General features: G+C 37.2%; 1 protein-coding gene across 2 annotated transcripts in view; it reads right to left on the bottom strand.

Annotated features, from left to right (window-relative positions):
* Window positions 1–22,044, bottom strand: part of CALCRL (calcitonin receptor like receptor) — an 89,359-nt gene that overhangs the window by 9,743 nt on the left and 57,572 nt on the right. For both annotated transcript variants that reach the window (XM_026668026.2, XM_026668025.2), the window contains exons 5-8: window positions 21,615–21,727; window positions 17,053–17,144; window positions 14,996–15,122; window positions 13,830–13,983 (exon numbers count right to left, since the gene is read on the bottom strand). In XM_026668026.2, coding sequence (XP_026523811.2) covers window positions 13,830–13,983; window positions 14,996–15,122; window positions 17,053–17,144; window positions 21,615–21,727 — 486 coding nt within the window. The remainder of the gene's footprint in view (window positions 1–13,829; window positions 13,984–14,995; window positions 15,123–17,052; window positions 17,145–21,614; window positions 21,728–22,044) is intronic.

Below are 22,044 nucleotides of genomic sequence, written 5' to 3'. Positions count from 1 at the left end.
CATGTAAAAATATAATTAAATAAATATATAATCTAGTACTCCATCTGTTGTCACTCAACCACCCTTTGCAAATATATTAACCATTATGTATCTTCAGCATTGACAAGGCTGGCTTTGCTTCAGGCATCCTATCATGCAGCTTCCTTCATTCTGGATATCTAGCTATTTGGCATACCCAACTGGACTTTCCAATTTTTCTTTGAAGACGTTTTGCTTCTCATCCAGAGCCAAAGAGATGAGATGCTTGGATGAGAAGCAAAACATCTATAAAGAAAAACCAGGAAGTCCAGTTGCCTCTTGAAAAAGCACCTTTGGGACAATACAGGCTGTATTTTATCAAAACATATATTACAATAAATCTGCTAATCTTTAAGGAGTTATACACAGTAGTTTTTGTGGGTTTTGTTTTTCTGAATTTTGGGCATTTCCTTATCAGTTATTTCTACAGTAGCATCTTCTGGCTACTGTACTGTACAAATATAATAGAAATGAAGGGAAGATAAGACTACTTTTCTACACTTTCAAAGTAAGATCAACATTGTATAGTATACAGTTTTATTTTAAACTGTGAATTGGCCATCTGGGTGGTGGACAATGATAAAAATAAAACAAATACATGTGCAAAAATTAAAATACATAGCAGTCAGGAAAGCCAATAATCATCCAAGTAGCCAGGAGACAGGTCCTGTCACATACTTAGGGTCTCAGGCCTGAGCACAGAGCCTGGTTTTTAGGAAAGCCCAGAAAGATCAGGGCCATCCTAATCTCCAGGGGAAGAACATGCCAAAAGCTAAATGCAATGGCAGAAAATGCTCATTTTCTGAATCCTGTAAGCCTGTGTTTCTTAGCTGACAGGACCCATTGCATGCCATCCTGCTGGGAGAGATGGGACATATAGAAAAGTATGGTCCTTTCAGTAACCTGGCCCAAGGTTTTAAAGGTAATAACACTTAGCAGCACACTGGCAGCTCACAAAGTAATGTGTAAAATGCATGAAACAATCTGTGTTATTAACTGCATTACACACCAACTGAAACTTCTGAATGTTCTTCAAGGGCAGCCCCATGTAGAGTTCATTGCAGTAGTCCTGATGGGAAGCCATGGTGACATGACAAACCCATGAGTAGGCCTCCTCTTCAAGCAGGAACTGTGAGTTCAGTAGGATCTCCAGATTGTGCACCAGGTCTGAGGCAATGCCACCTCATTCAGAACCAAATATGAAAAATTCCCAGCACTATGAGGTCCAAACACCCAAAGCTGCTCAGTTTTGCTTGAGTTGAGCCAAAGTCTATTCTATCCCATCCAGGCCTCCACAGCCTCTGAGTAATTGGACAGGATGTCCATGACAACACTCAAAAGGCCTGGAAGAGATATATGCTGAATATCATCAGCATACTGGTGATATAATCCCCAACCTTTGCATGACCTATTGAAAGTTTATCATTAGATGCTAAAAAGGAAAGAAGAGAGAACTGAGCCCCGCAATACTCCACATTGTAGAGAGTGTGTACTAGATCTCCCTCCCCTTTCAATAACTATTGGGACCAGTTCTGGAGGAAGGAGATGTTGCACAATACAAACCATCTCAGTACCTCCCCCAGGTCTAAATCCCAACCAAAAGAGATCCAGATAATCCATTTTTTCTGAGAGTCCTCTGAAGCTGCAGTGCGATTATATTTTCTAGAAGCTTCTCTAAAAGGGGAAGATTGGAGAATGGATGAAAATGATATAGTTGGGTCAAGTGATGGCCACTTGAGGAGGCACGATCTTTTTAAAAGCTGATGGGACTATCCCCTCACTCAAGGAGCAATTAACACCCCCTCAACTCCTATCACAACTCGTCCCCCAAGTGCCTTAACCAACTGTATCATGGGTATACACAGATCTATCACAATATCATCATCTTCTTTTTTTGCTATTATCCAAGCATGGTTATCCAGAGCTCTTTATATATGGACAATTTCCATTTTTGTTTAAAAAAACAACAATTTAACATCAGGTCAGCATTGTAATAATTTGACTTTGTTCCATGAGCCTGATTAGAAATCATTTGCTTGGCTTTTGTTAAGAAAAGCTATTTCTGTTTAGGGAATGAAAGGCTGTTGTTTGTTAATGCTCCTGAAACTAATGCTCCTGCAACTAATTCTAACATTTAACAAATCTCTGTTGACTAAATAAGCTTGTTTTAGTTACTTTGCCATTAAGATATAATTTTGGCCAGATGTTAAAGCCCATTTCACCTTTAATCCATTCATAAGCACACGAACTCTCCAAGTTTTCAGAGGGAGGCCATTAAATTCATGCAGCCAGGCAAACATTCTAAGTGCTTTGTTGGAACCCAGCCCATGAAAGTTGACCACAAACATCTTTTCCCTTGTTTTCAAGCCAATTTCGTTAGAAGAGAAAGCACAAGTGGCTTGCGACCAAGTTTTGCTACTCAACTGATGTGGCAAGGGAATTTTGAGTATTGCATCAGTAAAACATCTCAACTTTTGATGCAATACTGCCAGTGGAGAAATTCCCATAGAAGAAGTAGTTTTATATATATATATATATATATATATATATATATATATATATATATATATATATGTATGTATGTATGTATGTATGTATGTATGTATATGTATATATGTATATATGTATATATGTATATATGTATATATGTATATATGACTGTAATTTTGGCTGATATATATGTATATGTATATATATGTATGTATGTATGTATGTATGTATATGTATATATGTATATATGTATATATGTATATATGTATATATGACTGTAATTTTGGCTGATATATATGTATATATGTATATGTATATGTATATGTATACACACACACACACACACACACTTCAGGCTGGATGTCAGCCAGTTTGCTCTGACTCAGGTCAGCCAAAATTACAGTCAGGCAGATTCAAAACCATTCTTGGTGCCTGCTCCTCCTCATTTTAGCATTATTTATATTCATATTTTAATTATGTATATTTTAACCCTTCATATTTTAATTATGCTCCATATCTGTTAGTTGCCCTTTTGGATGCAATCAACTCAACCTGTAAATAATTAAAATGTCCACAAGAATATTTTGGAGTACACAGTTTTAAATTCAGATTTCTGATATTTTCCAACTCTGTCTGGCTTCATCAATCTAGTCTCATGGTGAAAGTAGATTCCAGGATGTGTGTACAGGAGCTTATTACCTGACTGTTCAAGTCTCTTGGCTAACCTTTTTATCCCTATTTTTTCCTCTAATATTACATTTATTTCCATCTGCCAGTCCCCCATCTTTCCTCCCCCCCTTTCCTTTTCTCTTTTTTGAAATTTCTTCTTGTACAGCTTCTTCTTCTGCTTACTCTTGGGAGCTTTTTCTCTTTTATTTACAATCTCTGTCATCAATGTCTTAGTTTTGGTTCCTTTTGTGTCTTTTGGCAATGTCTCTGAATCTTCATGTCCATCTTGGCTGTTTTCCTCTTTCTTTAGCTCCTCCTCTGTAGAATTCCTTTGTTCTGCTATAAATTGCATTACTTTTTCTGCCAGTGTGTCCAATAGACCCCTTCTTTCTTTTATCATTTCTTTCATAGTTTGCAGTTCCAACTTAAATTCTTTGTTTGCTTCTTCCATTTTTTAATCAATTGTGTTATTCTTTATTTTATTAAAGTTAATTGTAATCCTTGCCAAGAGACTCCATTTATATCTCTTTTCTTTATTGGTCCTTCTCTTTCCTTTGCACAGTCAACCCCCAACAGCCCCAAGATATTGCTTTCCTTTGTCGTCTTGCTGCAATCTCTAATTTTTTCTTTTAAGCTTCCAGGGTTCTTGTTATGTTAAAGTCTTTTATTTCATGTCTTTTCTCATTCACACATTTAACAGACCAGTAATTTTCCAAAAAGTTATCCAGAAAAAAATGGCTTGTACCATTAGGTGGCTCTCCATATCACTTCCACTTTTCAAAGTTCTTTTTTCCCCCTTTTTTCTAATTATATTAATGCTAATTTTCAAGCATTTCAACCATTGGCTTTTTTTAAACATATAATCAATTCCAAGCAAGTTAAGCATTTTATCCAATGCCTAATTAATGCCAGGTTCTGTATATTATTCCCAATTCTGTCCTTAATTTCGTTATAGCTCTTTGGTAGTCCAGATTTTTATTTACCTTATATTGTCCTCTTGTTTTCTATTTGCCACTGTTGTACTCTCAAGTGAGGAATCTTTCTTTCTGCTTTTCAGGGTTATTAAAACAAAAGGTTCAGCTTCTCTTGCCGCTCACCACTTCACCTCTCCAGCACACACTTAGGTCCCAGTAGCTTCCTGTCTTCAGGGCAGCCATTAAAACTGCCGCTTCTCCCTGTCTTCCAGGGGAGTATACCAAGCCAGGGAAGGGAGATGCGGCTCCCCTCAACCCAGCTGGCAGTCTCCCCCTCTTCTCCCACTGATCCGAGGTGTGTCTGATGGTTCAGTCCTGAAGGGATCCCTCCAACAGGGTAAGCACGGATCGAAGCCGCGCACGATCACGGTTTCCGTCCATCCTTGATGGAAGTGCCACCGGAAATGCCAGGAAAACTTAGTAAATGGAAAACTGGCTAAAACTAAGAGAAATGACAAGGCCGAGAGATTTAGAGATAAGGGTTAGATATAGCATAAAAGGGGGACACCACATGGGAATGTATCTTTGTATTTTTTATTAGAAATGTAGACTGGGGAGATTTGAAGTTTATAACTTACTGGGAATTACCTTAAGATTATTAGATAATTATAGATGAGAAAAATGAATATGGAATGAGTGATTTTTTTAAAAAATATATTTTATTAATTTTTACAATTAAAACCAGTCACAATACATACACAAATAAGCAAAAGAAAGAAAAAGAAAGAAAAGAGGAGAGGAAGAGAGGAAGAGGGAAAGAATTTTGAGAAAGGAAAGAAAAAGAAAGAGGGAAGAAAGAAAGAAGGAGTTTACAAGGTTAAAAGTATTCTTATTTTAACAGTTTGCAAGATCTTCTGTTGTTTTCATAACCTTAACTTGTGTCATATAACCACACCTGTTTTTTACTTATATCGCTACCTCGTTATTATGGGTTGATACTTTTCTTTTATGCTTTATGATATATAATTTATCTTTGGTCAATCCAATTATACCAACAATTCCAGCTATCGTAGTATAGTGAAGTGTCTTTGTTTTTTAGCGCCAAAGTCAATTTATCCATTTCTTCGCATTTGGAGATTTTTTCAATAATCATTTCTTCTGATGGAGTTTGATGTTGTTTCCAGTGTTGAGCGAAGGCTAATCTGGCTGCTGTTAAAATGTGTATTGTTATGTATTTAGGATTTTTGGAAATTTGCTTGTCAAAAATCCCTAGTAGGAAGGACTCTGGTTTGTATTTGATCTGCTCTTTTGTGATTTCTTCCAACCAAGTTTTGATTTTCTTCCAATACTTTTGGGTTTCTGCACAAGACCACCACATATGGAAAAAAGGTTCCTTCTTTTTTCCTACACTTCCAGCAATGCTGACTCACGTTGGGGTGCATCTTCGCTATCCTCGAAGGAGGTGGAATGAGTGATATTAAGAGGGTTCTATTGTTATTAATCCTTTCTATATATATTCTATATATATTCTATATATATTCTAATATATATATATTCTAAAATATGCTAATGACTATTTAAATGATATTAGGAAAACAGAATATGATGACTTGGGTGAAAATCTGGTATTAATTATGTTTAAAAATTGTGAATTAGGGTTATATAAATGCTATAGGTTGAAATTGGTCAAAGGGAAGTAAAAGGGGAAATTAACTCTGATTTTAGTTTATTTTTCTTTGTGGTATACATGAAATAGAAAATACAATTGATTATACAAAGGATATGAGAAAATAGAAAATATGATGAATTAGAAGGGATTATATGGGAATGTAAAATATTTATAATGAATGAATTATATTATAATCAAAAGCAGGGGAATGAAAATTTATTAAAATTATATAGGTAAATTTTGGAAACAAAGAAAAAATATGATATGATTATATGAATATCTCTGGAATAGATATAAGACATATTGTAGATGGGGGGATATACCATGTGGATCCTAAATGTATTAATCTTACTTTACTTTTACTCGTTTTTTCTTTCATTGACTGTCTAATTATATATTGGTCTTGAGAAAGTTATAGATGTTAACAATACATAAGGTAACATAAAATAGGTGATAAGCTGAAAATGGAAATAATAGAGGATAAAGAATTGAAAACATATGTGAGGATGAAATGATTTTGATACTGAATTAATGAATTGAAATATGAAAGGGAAATTTATCTAAAGATTAGTCAAATGGATAATAATTTGAAGTGAAATTAATTAAGAAAGTTGAAAGTGTAACTATGACTATGTATAAATATTGTAATCTGGAATCACGTTGCTCACATGAAGAGATGTGTAAAAAATAAAAAAATAAAAAAAATTTGGGAAAAAAAAGTCTCTTGGCTAACCTTGTGATACAACAGCATCATGAGACTAGGATTGCAAAGTGGTGAAAACAGCAGGTGTGGTTTCTTGGAGGCAGCCACCATTGCTCTCCAAATGCTGTCAAAGTCTCATTTGAATTAGAGCAGCAACCGACAGAAATGTGTTGTATGGAATTCTCCACTGCAAATAGTTACTGAAGAATATTCTGGGAGACGATGTCCACACAAATTAGGATACCTAATTTGGGGGAAGGCTAATTTTCTGCTTAGGTATATTTATTTTATTTTATCATAAAAGGTAAAATACAAACAGCAAAACAAACAAGAGAAGGCTGATTTTCTAAAGAAATTTCACCTCATGGCTGATCTTACAGATATGTTTTCTATAAATGATCAAGAAATTTTAAGAACTGGTTTGGAATTATATAAATCTGCATTTGGATATTTTTGCAATAGCAATAGAAATAACTATTGAAGTATTAGAATAGAATTTTTATTTTAGGAGTTAAACACTGAATGGTGATCTGGGACAATATATCCAATATAGTGCAACAACAAAAACAAATATTAAGAGAGATTACCTCCACGACAACTATGGCTTTGAAATCGGGAAGGAAGACCACCCGACCCTAACAACTACTTTAACTTCTGCTTCACCAACAATCCAAAAACCATTGAAGAATCTCTAATAGGGAAAAACAGTCCAATGTCTCTAACGTTAATATACAAGCTACCCTACTATCCTTGCAAGAAGCAATATCCAAGATGCAAGAAATAATGATTAAGAATCACAAAGAAACCAGAGCGGATATTAGCGAATTAAAAGATGAGATGGGAAAGCTTAAAGTGGAAATGAAAGCAGATTTACTTAAGGTGGAGGATAAGATAGGGTCCTTGCAACAGGCTATGGAGAAAAACGAATTTAAGATAAGAGAAATAGAGAGTAGGACAGAACGGATGGAGACAAGCTTTGAAAGGATAGAGGAGGAATTTAGAAATGTAACTAGAGAAACCGAAGACTCCTCGTCCACCTCGAAATGGATAAAGCAGCGGCATATTTAAGGTTTCAAAATGTGGTAGAAGCGAAAAATGAAGAATTAGAACAATTAATGGCAGAACTATTGGCTGAATGGTTAGGGAAAGAAAAAGACGATCTAATCAAAGAATTTGACGAGGTGTATAGGGTCAGCACAAGTTATGCTAGACGCCATAACTGCCCAAGAGAAATTCATATTCGTTTCCAAGGAGGTGTGTGAGAGACCTAATTCTTAAAGGTCAGAGAAGAAACAATAACATATAGAGGTAAAGAGATTATGATCCTAAAACAAATCCCAAGGAAAGTGAGGGTCATAAGACAGGATTATAAATTCTTGGCCAATTATTTAAATAAAAAAGGAATTCCTTTTAAATGGTTAATCCGGAAGGGATGTTAATAACTTGGAAAGAGAGAAAAATCAAAATAGATTCTATAGAACAGGCCCAAGACTTTCATGATCAGCTAATAGGCACGGATAACCAATACACCAAGGAGGAAACTAAAAGGAAACCACAGGATGATTGTAATCACCATAGAAACAAAAAGAAGGACTTCCTCAAAATTTAGGGAACGACAAACCACAACCAGGGAGAGAAGAACCAATCTCACAACAACAGCAAGAAGAAAACCGAATCACCACTAGACAAAAAACTAAACAGACCTAGATAAATGGAGATGGGAAAGAAACTCCTCTCCATTAATATAAATGGTTTAAATTCAACATCTAAAAGGAAAAGGATATTAACTAAATTAATTAGACAAAACGCCGACATAATATGCCTACAAGAAACACACATTAGGAAAAAGGATGAAAGATATTTAATTTGCCCGAAACTTGGAAAACTTTTTACAGCACCAGCAGACAAACATAAAAAGAAAGTAATTGCAATATTTGTGAAAGATGATGTAAAAGCAGAACTAACCTGGTCGGATCCGGAAGGAAGAACTCTGGTTATACAAATTTGGATTAATCATATTACATTTTTATTGGTAGCAATCTACGCGCCAAATGAAGAACAAGGGAAATTTTTAAAGATCTTCATCAGAGAATAATAGGTTTCGAAAAAGGAATATCTGCATGATAGGTGACTTCAACTCCATTGCTGATCATCAAAAAGACCATAGTAATGTGAATAAGAACAAGAAAGGGAAAAGAGAATTTTCTATGCCCTGTAAGGACATGATGAAAGAATTAAACTTAATAGACTTATGGAGGAAACTAAACCCAGAAGAGAAACAGTTCACATATTATTCAAATCCACACAAAATCTGGACCAGAATAGATATGGCCTGGATGGATGGGGAATTGGCCAATGAAATAAAAGAAATTAAAATCCTACCAAATGAATGGGCGACCACAACCCAATACAACTAATTTGGAGAGATAGGAGAAAAACAAAGAAAAGATGGACACTAAATACTCAGTTAATAAGCGAAGAAGAGTACATTAAGAAGCTGAAAGAGGAATTAAATTATTTTCAAAAAGAAAATAATAATGAAGCAACCACGAAACAAAATATTTGGGATACAATGAAGGCAATTATAAGAGGAACAACAATCTCCTATAATGCCATGAGAAATAAAAGAATACATGCCCAACAAAATAAATTCCAACAACAAATTAAAGAATTAGAAATACAACTTCAAAAATCCCTAAAAACCAGAGAACACAAAATCAGTTAATAACAATTAAACATAAATTGAACTTACTTGAACAAGATAAAATAGAAATTAACTTGAAAAGGTCCAAACAAAATTATTTTGAGCATGCAAATAAACCAGGAAGATGGCTATCCCATAAACTTAAAAAGTGAAAGAAAAGAGATTGATACACCAACTAATGGATGAGAAAGATGTCTTACAACATGAGATAGAGAAGAAAAAAGATATCATTTACAACTATTTTCAAAGATTATATAAAAAGGAGGAAGTTAATGAAGATAAAATAAGAACTTATTTAGAGGAGACGAATGACAAGGTAATTGGAGAGGAATGGATAGAGTTATTGAATAAAGATATTACATGGTCTGAATTGAAGTCAGCAATGGAGAATCAAAGTAATAACAAATCTCCAGGACCAGATGGGATCCCGGCAGAACTATATAAAGCAATATTGGAACTAGTAGGACCACTGATGCTGGAAGTGTTTAATGAGGTACTTCTGGCAGCCAAGATGCCGGACTCGTGGAGGGCGCTGATTTCGCTAATCCCGAAGGAGGATGCAGATCATAGATACATCAACAACTATAGACCGATTTCACTTTTAAATGCCGATTATAAATTGTTTACTTCTATCATAGCTAATAGAGTAAAACAAGCTTTAAATCCACATATACACGAAGATCAAAATGGATTTCTTCCGTCCCGACAAATAAAGAACAATTTAAGAACCGTTATCGATGTCCTAGAATATTATGAAGCCCACCGGAGAAACAATCCGCACTCATGTTTTTAGATGCTGAGAAAGCATTTGATAACTTAAATTGGCACTTTTTAATTCAAAAAATTTACAATATGAGTCTTGGCACCAAATTTGAAAACATTATAACAACTATTTACAACACACAACAGGCTAATATACTAATCAATGGCGAACAAACAGATCCAATAAATATAGAAAAAGGTGTCAGACAGGGCTGCCCTCTCTCACCTCTTCTTTTCATTTTTGCCCTAGAATCACTCTTAACACGAGTTAGACAAAATTCTGAAATTAGAGGAGTGAGGGTCAAATCAGAAGAATATAAACTACAAGCGTTTGCTGACGATATGGTTTTTCTTTTGGAGGAACCCATGGAAAAGGTTATAATCTAATAAAAGAATTAGAACAATTTGGCACAGTGGCAGGATTAAAAATTAATAGAAAAAAGATGAAATTAATGACCAAAAATTTAACAGAAAACCAGAAGGAAGAATTAGAAACAATGATGGGGATACAGGTAACAAAAAGGGTCAAATATTTAGGAATATGGTTAACACCACAAGGTAAATCACTCAAAGAGAACAATTATGATAAACTACTTCAACAAACAAAGAAAGATTTAGAATCCTGGAATAAGTTGCAGCTTTCCTTATTGGGCAGGATTGCCTCGATTAAAATGAATATATTACCAAAATTTCTTTATTTATTCCAGACAATCCCAATTAAGTTGCCAAAAATTTTTTTTGAAGAATTAAATAAGATCACACTTAAATTTATTTGGCAGGGGAAAAACCCAGGATCAATGTAAAGGCCTTACAAGATGCAAAAAGTAGAGGGGTCTAGCCCTTCCAAATTGGGAATTATATTATTCGGCAGCTATCTTATTATGGATAAAAGATTGGGTGAACTTACTTAACAAAAGAATTTTAGCATTAGAAGGGCATGACCTCCAGAGAGGGTGGCATGCCTTCTTATGGGAAGTGGGGAAACCCAAACAGTCTTACTTTCATAGACACCTCATTAGGGACTCATTATTAATTAATTGGAAAAAAATATGCAAAAAACACTATCTAAAAATTCGATCTGGCTATCAACAATGGAGGCAATGGTACACCCCAATAATTTGGACATAACAAAAATGATTAAATATAAAGATTTATTAGATCCAAGGAAAATTAAAAACTCGACAAGAACTACAGGAACAGGGATTTAAAATCGATCAGTGGTTATATATACAAATCCATAGCAGATACAAACAAGATATAAAAGACTTTGGAATTTATAACAAACTGCAGTATTTAGATAAAATTTTACTAGGATCAAACAAAAAGAACATATCCAAATTCTATAAATACTTACTGGAAGTAGAATTAGAACAAGAGATAGTCAAAGGGAACATGATAGCCTGGAGCAGGAATGTCGGAAGAAGTATTACATTATCAGAATGGGAAAAGATTTGGAACAGAAATATTAAGATTACAAAATCGGCAGCATATAAAGAAAATACATACAAAATGTTTTATAGATGGCACTTGCCCCTTCGAGGTTGGCGAAAATGAACCCAAACACGAGTCCAAAATGCTGGAAATGTAAAAGCATAGAAGGAACCTACTTTCATATGTGGTGGTCTTGCAAAGAAACCCAGAAATATTGGCAAAAATCAGAAAATGGTTGGAGGAGATAACCAAAGAACAAATCGAATACAAACCAGAGTTCTTCCTACTAGGGATCTCTGATAAACATTTACCCAAAAAGATGAAATATGTAACAATTCATATCCTAACTGCAGCCAGATTAGCGTTTGCCCAGTTTTGGAAATCACCCCATGCACCTACAGAACAAATGGTCATCCAGAAAATATGTGATTGTGCAGAAATGGATAAATTAACTATAGCACTTAAAAACAAAGAGTCTTCAACATTTTACGATAATTGGAACTCTTGGTATAATTGGTTAGTCAGAGATAAATTGCTTAATGGACAATGGGTAATTTAAGCATAGATATCGATAAGATGTGTGTATTCAAATTAAGGTAGGAGAATTGGATCTTGTAGACTGTCAAAAAGGATATTGTCTGTTTTTAAACGCATCTTTTTCTTTTTCTCTTTCTCTTCCTTTGTTTCTTTCTTTCTTTTACATCTCTTCTTCTCTTTTCTTTCCAGTTTGTAAGACCGAGTGTTCTTTTTTTGTTTTTTTCTGTTTTGTGTATGTAATGTTGATATGTTTTTAATTGTAAATTTAATAAAATTTATTTATTAAAAAAAAAAAAAGAAATAACTATAAGTTTAACACACAAACAATCGAACACACATATTCATGGTTGATTTGTTTATAATTTATTGAACCACAGTTACCACTAATTAATGAAATGAGTTGATACCCATAGAGAATTAGAATCAACCTTAGCAATAAATATGTTTTAATATAGAACAATTTATTTTTATAACACTGGCATTTAAAGCTATAAATCCACCTTGATTTAAGCCTTGATTCATCTAATTAAAGTGACATTAAAATGTCTCTGTACATGGGTCTCCATAAATTAAAGCTCTCAGCTAGATCCACATTTAATGGATTGTTAATCTTAAAATAAGCATGTGTTATGAAAGAATAAAAATTGATCCCAGAGGCTACATAACATCCAACACCCTTGATTTAAACAGTAGGCTCAAATCTAAATTACTCATTATAAAAGAATAAAAGCTTATGGTCATAATAATCCTGCACAAGGTAGGCCTGTATTTATTACCATAATTTTGCCCATAACAAAGATGGCTATTAGGAGGTTCCAATATCAGGAAAAAAAAAAAACCAGAGTCTTCTCCAAACCCCAGAAATTATTTCTAGTCTTTCTCTCCCTGACAGGAGACCAGGAGAGAATAGACTATGAAGTATTGAAGCTTATTCTATTCCCTCACGATGCCACAAGTGCAGAGATCACCTCTTACATGAACCTAAATAATTCCTTTCCTATTATTTGCATATTATTTTGGCTAAACCTAGAAACCATTCCTAAATGCCTATAATATTTGCTGATTAATCCTCACATCTGCTTTTCTAAAGATGCATTTTCAGTTGGAAAGAGGCTTTACATGATTGTGAGAGACGGCATAGGCTAGAATTCTACAGAACAAATGGTCCTACACAAGTTCAGAGCCTAAGATGCAAAACTGAACTTGAAATAGCATCTTTAGTCAGCCAAAGTGATGGACCACAGATGCATTAGCAACAAATAAACAATCGCAAACACAATTGTGGGCCTTGGGGCAGGAGCTGCACTTAGATGATGCAAGACATTTAGGGCGAGAAAGGGTTCCTCCCCTTTGGAATTTAATTAGAGAATAAAGCAAATCAACACCTATTGACCCATTAAAGAGGGGAAAAGCTTAGGTTATTCAAGAGGTGTGGCTTCTTTTTACTCTGGGAACAAAAGAGGTCAAAGGAACTCCTGGAAAAATAAATGGTGGGGTTATCCCCCAGTGTTGGAATGGGTAATATATTTTTTTCAACAAATAATGTTGCCTGTATAAACACTCCTAAGATGGGAAACAATGAATAATCATGACCTCATGCCCTTTCCTAATAGAAGACTACTTTTTCTAAATCAAAGAAGTCATTTCCTGCCCAACACATTCCCCATTTAGCTAAGATAAGATTTGTGAGTCGGTAATACACACTTAAAAGCCACAAATGATATATTTCTAGTGTGGGGAGTGGTATCTAACGTAAAATGATATTTAGAATCTCTTGGTTGCATAAAGAAAGTAACAGAGGTTACAAATTGCTGCTGGGTTTTCTTTGGATAAATTAAAATTCCCCTTGAATTAAAATTACAGTATGAGTGGGCCCAGAAAGTGATATTAACATACTTAGGAAGGGGGAGGGGAAGAAGAAAAATAGCTTACCCCATCCAAGGAGGTAATACCAAAATAAATGCTGCTTTTCTGCAAATACAGCCACCACAATCAGAGTGTGCAAGTAAATGCCTTCACAGAGCATCCAGAAGTAATTGCAAACCGTTAAGTAAAAGTGAAGGAATTGTGCCACTTTGCATCCAACCTATGGGAGAAAAGACCAATATAATTATAGATATTTTTGTGATATGCAGAGGATAAAACCAACTCAATTTGTATTGGACCAGCAACAATGGAAGCACAAAGAGAAAACAAATTTCTAAGACTGCTCCATTCAAACCACTATAACAAGATGCTTACTTCCTTATGTTGAGAGTCTACAGGTGCCACTAGGCAGCCACTTCCATCCAGAAATTAATAAGGTATGGGTGTTCATGGATACAGTTAGCAGCAATTTCTACCACTCTCATCAATGGGATTAAGGATATTTTGGTGGTTAAAGGCACCTGGCTACAAAACAGAAGAGTGTGAGTTCTAGTCCTGCCTAGGGTAGCTGGGTAACTTTTAGCCAGTCTCGGTCTTTCTGTCTCTCAGCCAGAAAAAAAACAAAAACAAGGGCAAACCATTTCTGAAAAATATTGCCGAAAAAAATAGCATGGACATATCCAGTTGAAAGGACCCAAAAGAGAGAGAAAGAGAGACAGAAGGCTACTGTATAGATTAATATCAAGATATCTTTTTCTTCTGTTCAATTGTGCCTGATTCTTGGAGATTGCCTGGATGGGTCCCTGCAGTTTCCTTGGCAAGCTTTTTCAGAGGAGGTTTGCCAATGCCTCCTTCCTAGGACTATGAGAAAGTGACTGCCCAAGGTTGCCCAGTTGGTCTGTTTCTAATGTGGGACCAGAACTCATGACCTTCTGGTTTCTAGCTTGATGCCTTAACCACTACCCTACTTTGGCTCTTTTTATCAAGAGACGCTGTACCCATAAATATATTACCCATGAATATATAATACAGAATAATCAGGATTATATTCGGGGAGCATATGAGATTTCCTATAAACACTGCTCCTCTTTCATATTATTTCACTGATTATTATAATTGCTTAATTAACAAGCTATGCATATTTACATAGAATGACATTCCCCTGAGTTTAGTAGATTATGTTGCCAGGTATTTTATGAAGCAGCAAAAACATTAATGTGGCAGTCACTTACTGGGTAATCTGCAGCCACTGCTTGGCTGTTGGCAGCTCCTGACAGAATAATAATTGTTACAATAGAGTTGCAAACAAAAGAGAAAAAGAGATTCTTATGCAATGTGATCCTTTGGCAACTGAGGCTCCTGAAAGAAAATGAGCAAGAGAAAGTTAGGTTAGAGAGGCAGAAAATGTGTGGCTATTTTTTTTTCCTTTGCACACAACAGTTTCTTGTTAGCAGTTTAATTGCTAACTGGAAAGTTGTTTTGTAGTTCAAGAGCATTTGACCCTCTGAACCAGCCAGAAAGAGCCCACGGTCACCCAAATGACTCTCTGAACTGATTTCATTAACTTACTTTCATCGCTCCAAGTCTTGTGTGATAAAATATTCTACAAATGTTCACTCTACATTGTGAGTTAAAGATTGGCCGTAGTACCTTAATTATTCCAGGAAGCCATTAATTTGGGAAAGTTGTCCACATTAGAAAACTACAGTGATCAGTATCAAGACAAAAGAAAATATTAAGCTATCTTCTGAAATTGGTTTAGTATCCTGGTTTATTTTGAACCTGATCACCATTGATTTCTGGTTTGAACACAACAAAAGCAGAGATTCTTTACCCACAAAGAAGGAATGATTTAACGAGATGCATGTTAACAGATAACTACATATTTTTCTGAATATGATCAATGTACATTAAAGAAACAATTGCAAGTATATAAACAGCATTCATTTAAAAACAAAATTAAGGCAGAAGATGTATTCTAGATGTAAGCCAAAGTTCCTAAAAATTTACTTGGATGAGATAGAAGAGCTTTACACTGAAGTTTTTCAAGATTTGGAATAGCAATAAATTGTTTATATAATATAGAGCAGTGGTCGCCAACCAGCGGGCCGGGGACCACTGGTAGTCCGTGAGAAAATTTTGGTGGTCCACAGAGAAATGTCACCCCAAAGCACCTCCCAAAGCAATTAATCCAGGCTGCGTGGGAACCCAAGGCTGCGCTGCCCACATGGTCTGTGGGAACACAAGGCTTGCAGCACTTGCATTGCAAACAACACGATGTAGTGAGGGAGGGGAAAAGGCAGAGAGGGAACTTGCTCCACTTGCCCCACGCACCAGGCCTGCCACCGGGTTGCTTCTTTCTGCTTTTTCTTCTTCTGCTTTTGGCTGCATTCAAGGAAAGCAGCAAAAGTCGTTCTTTCTCTCCCCCAAACTCTGCCAGAAATGAGTCTTTTGGACCCTGCAAGGCATCCTGCTCCAAGAGGTTGTGCCGGCGTGACAAGTCTCACAAAGACTCATTTCTGACAGAGTTTGGGGGAGAGAAAGAAAGATTTCTGCTGCTTCTGCTGCTTTCCTTGCATGAAGCCTCTCCCCCTAAGAATGGAACTGGAGATGGTATTCTGCAATCCCAAATAAAGAATGATCGATTGGTAGGAAATTGGGGTGGGGAATTTTCCTGCAGAGTTTTTTTATTTTTTATTTTCCCAGGGTCTCTGGTCTCTGGGATTTAAAATTATGAGTTTGGTGGTCCCTGAGGTCCAAAAGGTTGGCGACCCCTGATATAGAGAACAAAACAGAGGTCAGAGTGACTTGTGACACGGTGTATATTTCTTGTTGGTTAATTATTCCTTCTCCTGATTTCTGAAATCTTGAAGGACATTTACCACAGCAGTTTAAATCAATTGCCACTAACAGTCAGTCATCCATATGGGCTGTATACAAATTCATATTTGGGCATACAACTTGCCAGAAAAATTGTATTATATAAACTATATTGTACTTGCAGGTTTGGTCTCTATATACCCATCCCAGTTAACAGTGGCTTCATATGTTTCTCCTGTATCAAAATTGCTATAAAATCAGGCACAGACTTTGAAGTCATATGATCCCAACAGTTTTCTGTGAGGTAACTTCAAAAATTTAATATTAGGACAATATGAACACAATTTAACAACTCTTGCTGTAAATTAGTACTCAGTATGCCAGAGATAACATATTAATTACATACAGGTAATGACTACTGGATATGCTATAGGGGTAAATGCAATTTAGAAATGAAAATTATACTTACTTAAAATAGAAGAATATGCCAAGGGAAATGAGAAGTGAAACAATTGAAAGGCTATGGCCAATTATAGAGATATAGTACAGATTCAGAGCTGTCTATAATAAAATGCAGAAAGAAGAATGAGCACTTAAGTATAGTTTACTAAGTATTAGCCCAAACATTATTTCAAAATAATTCAGGCATGATATTCCCCTCAGAAAAAAAAAAATCGGGAGCCGGCCAAAGAAATCGCCCGCCCGCCCCGTCGCAGCGCCCGCGCGCGCCACGTGCCTCCCGCCCGCCCCTCGCACCCGACCGCCGCGTAGCCCGCCGCTCGCGCCCGCCCCTCGCACCCGACCGCGCTCGCACCGACCGCCCGCTCGCACCGACCGCCCGCTCGCACCGACCGCCGCTCGCCAGGCGATTCAAAAAAATCGGAATTCGATTTTAATTGGAAAAAATATCATGCCTGATAATTGCTTTCGAGAACAAGAATATCAAATCTAATATCTGAGCAACATTTCAGCATATCTCATTAATGGCAAGGTAGGCTAGGGTTGGTGACAACAATTTCTGAAATTGTGCTGCTATTCTAGTTAGAGGCTAGTTTGATTATCTTCCAAAATCTATCTCCTTTTTCTTTAAGGATGATCAAGTTGGCAGGACAAGGGTGACCATTTCCACTGGAGGTCTCTCATTCTGAAGTCCCTCTGCTAAGAATTTCTGTGGAGTTTTAAATAGGAACTTTTGTTTCTTCTGATTTTCTGATCGCTGGGGATTTTTAAAAACTGTTTAAAAAACTACTTCCTTTTGCCACTCTTTTAAAGAAAATGTGATTCTGTTCTTTATTTTAAGTATTTTATTGTAGGAACTGAGAATCTGAAAACAAAATCTGAGCTTGGAGCCATCCTACTCAAAATGTTCTGTGAACATTTGGCTGTGAACTGACAGAACTGACAAGTTGGCTGTGAACTGACAGAAAAAAATCCGAATACGCCAAGCATTTTGTTCTATCCTAAAAACAAAGCATGTGTTTTATGTCAAGCTTAGAACTTCTCTTTATTTTATTGTATAATATTTTGAGAGATTTTGTCCTGATAGGTACCATGAATTATCAGAAAGAATGTTATCAAAGGATAAATTATATCAGATCTTAACTCTTTAAAATATTAATGAGAACTGATTTTTTTAATAATTATCCTGCCTTGCTTATTTGTAGTGCAGTCTCTCTGAAAACAAAGAGCACTTCTATGCTCGTAAACTTCAAGCATTATTTTGTTAAACACAACAGTGATACTAACATGATCTCCCATGCTGTAGCTTAACAATATTTTACTTATTTTTCTATACATTTTATTGACTGCACTAATTTGTTCTATGTCAATCCCTATTTCTTTTTACAAGTGAGCATACGTTCTGAGTATATACTAAGTATATACATACATATTGAGTTCATTTTCTACAAGTGAGCATACTTCCAAACTGTTTTTATGAAAGCCATGTGTATTGTAGTATGGTTGTAAACAGCATAAGAAGGGAAATCTATACACTACAGATGACATGGCAAATACGAATTTTCCACCGTGTTTTCAGGAGGAGGGGAAATAAACAAATGCTAACACAAATGCAATTAAGGCAATCAGATATGCAGGGAAAACAGAACATATTTCTGAAACAAAGAGATTCACAGCAAACTTGACTTCTCTTATCTCTATCAAATATTTCTGTTTCATTGTAGCTGTCCCATCAAGGTTAGGAGTCTAATGTTCCACAGCCAAAAGGACTGGTAATCTTTTTGTGCCAGGAATTATAGGGAGTTCATAGGAAGGGCACAATTAAATTTAGGCAAACATGGTTTTTTGGGATATGGGAGATTCTAACTCTAAAGAAATGTGCTAACACACCATTACTGTTATTGCTCCACATATTTTACTCTCACAACTCCTCCTCTGGGGTAAGCTATGCTGAGAAGGACTGACCTGAAGATTCTCCAAGGAATCTCTGTGGTTGATTTTGATGAAAGCAAGGATTTCGCCACACCTGGTCTGTCACCTTCACCACTATACCACACAAGCTAGTGTATACCACACAATAGAAGAGGGGTATGTGTGTGTGAGAGAAAGGCGGTGGGGGGGCGGTGAGAGAGAGAAAGAGAGAGTGAGAGAGAGGAATGGAGTGGGGGGGAAGAGAGGATTTAAAGATAGACCAGTGTCTCTAGGAGTTAAAACCTTGTTTCATAGTAATAATAGTATTGAAGCAATAGTAATAGTATAGTTATAGTAGAAATAGTAAAATATAACATATTAAAAACAGGTAAGTATATATTATAATTGTAGCAGTAGACTATAGTACAGGGGTGGGCAAACTTTTTGGCTCGGGGGGCCGCATTCACTTTTAAAATTTGACAGACGGGCTGGGTCAGCACAAGATTTTTGGGAATCGCCCCCTTCCCCCCTTCTTCTCCTCCTTCCCCTCCCCTCGGAGGCCCCTGAGTCAGGAGTTGCTACTGCCGGCACGGGTCCACGCGGCTCCAGTCCCACGTTGCCTCGGGAAGGGAAAGGCAAAAGGAAGAGCCGCGGCGGTGCTTTGCAACGGCAGCAAGGGCACCGGAGGTTCAGGCTCAGCGGCTCCTGGTTTTGCCTTCCTTCCCAAGGCAACGTGGGACTGGAGCCACGCGGAGCTGCGCCGGTGGTAGCAACTCCTGACAGCCCCAGCTGGACACCTGAGCAGAGCCCGGGCAGAACTGCCTGTTGCTGCTGCGGGCGTCTGGCTGCCCAAGTAAAGAACCGTACCAGCTCAGGGCAACTGTGAGGAGCAAGAGGGGAGAGGCAGAGAAGGAGGCAGAGAAGGAGGAGAGCACCTGGCCAGTTGGGGAGGCTTCTTCTCGGCTCCACTCTGCTTCTCCAACATCCGGTGCTGCCCTGTTCTGTGCGCCGGCTGCTCGGACTTACTGGGCCTGACACAGAACAGGGTGGCGCCGGATGTTGGAGAAGCAGAGCGGAGCCGGAGATCATTAGCCGCCTCTTTCGCAGCACAAGAAGAACAGGGTGGTGCCGGACCATTGGAGAAGCAGAGCAAAGCCGGAGATTAGTAGCTGCCTCTTTCGGCGCAGAAAGCTTCCCCCAACCAGCCGGCTGGTCTCCTCCTTCTCTGCCTGTTTGTTCTGTATGGCCGAGGAGGAGGAGACCAGCTGAGAAGCGCTGCCACAGGCGGGGCCATGCAGCGCAGGGCAACACGCCACCGCTCAGCCCTGGCAAGGGAAAGCAGTGGGCGTTCCCCGGCGGTGGCCTTGGCCCCGCTACCAGGAAGCGGCTGCCCAGCTCCGTGTTGTGTGTGCAATTTTTTGGCGCGCGCTGGGTCTCTTTGGCCGGCCCCAATTTTTTTTTCAGAGAGGAATATTTTTTTTTTCAGAGGCGGGCCGTATTAAAATGACCAACGGGCCGGATGTGTCCCAGCGGGCGTAGTTTGCCCACCCCTGCTATAGTATGTAGAATAGTGCATAGTATAAATTGTAATGGAAATAGGGTGTAGTTCAAGACAATAGACATAAAAAGAAATCACTAATACATGTTTGCAGGTTTCACTTTTGTATCTTGGATATTTTTTTCAAAATAAAACTTCTCCTCAGCTCTTACTGGGACTAACTGTATAAGTTCCAGTGCTTTTCAGATCTTTTGACCTTGAGTCAATCAAGTTGAGTATAATTTAAAAAGCACCCATGACAGATCCAAAGCCACCGAGCTAGCAGTCAAATCTGGTCATTGCAGCTCTGAATAATCCACACATAGAGAGAAGAGACAGATAGATTAGCCTTGCTTGCTCTTGAAATGATTCCAGGTTGGGTGTCACTTCTGGAAGTCCATAGAATTAGCTGCCCAGATTCTCATGCATCAAAAAAGCAGAGCAGAACTTGAATAGAGGATCAGATTTCAAACCAGGCTGCATGACTGGTGAACCTCTGCATCGGACTGCTGTCTGCCTTTGATTCTGCTGCACTTGAAAACACTACAGGATTAATTGGCCAGAATAAAAATAGAGCCATAGGATGGGTAGCAAAGTGCCTGGGGGGTGGGAGGGTGTCACACAGGATGTGTATTGCTTGTCCTAAATGGAAACAGTATTTTTCCACTGTTGCTGCTGCTACTGTTGCTCCATTTTTTGCTCTTATAGAACAGGTTCTCAGGTTTCTTGCACATTATTAGCCCTTCACAAACGAAGCTATTTCCCCCCCCCCTGGAATGAAGTTTCTAGGGTCAGTCAAGGACTGTATCAATCGGTCTTATAAAATTTGTAAACCAACTGCATAGTAATTCAATAGCCTCCTCTTCCTTCCCTTAATTTCCTATTTTTTCCTTCTCTTCTTTGTATTTTATTTAATAAAATAACACCTTAATAAACATTAAGAGAAATAGGCCCTGCTTAATTCAATGCGCCCTCTTCCAGGGTAACTTATTCTAGGATGGCAATGTGAATTAATTAACCTTACTGAAATATAATGCAGTGGCAAGCAAGAAGAAATTAACATAGTGGACATTTCACAATTGTTAGGCTTTTAAAATCCTTTATTCTTCCGAGAATGCAATTACCTGCAATTTATAATATATTTGATGAGTGCAAAGGCTATAGTTTGTCCAAATTCTGTTACTCTCAGGGTGCACAAACCAGTGTCCACTTTCTTCACAGATCTTATGAACTTTTTCTTTTGGAGAAAAATTAAGGAGAAAAAAGTGGAATTATAATTTCTTTGTGCCAAAAGAGTTAACATTTCAATAAATGCAACAGCAAAAAGCATTGAAATGTACATATACAGTACATACGCTCACATCACCATTATTCCCTTTTGGTGTAAGCAACATTATGCAGAGCATAAAAAATGAGTAATAAATAGTAAGGCAATTACATCTGAAGAACAAAGTAAGAAAAAGAAAAGATTGCTTAAACTAATTTAAACGACTGTATTTACTCCATACTTTTCTATGCTTGCAAACCATCCTTGCTTCCATCTTGCTGAGACAA

This window comes from Notechis scutatus, chromosome 1, assembly GCF_049901735.1.
Source record: "Notechis scutatus isolate UNSWTSFEM ecotype Mainland chromosome 1, rNotScu1.2, whole genome shotgun sequence".
Classification (NCBI taxonomy): Eukaryota; Metazoa; Chordata; class Lepidosauria; order Squamata; family Elapidae; genus Notechis; species Notechis scutatus.
Note: the sequence above shows the minus strand (reverse complement) of the source record. Positions and strands in the feature narration are given on the sequence as shown.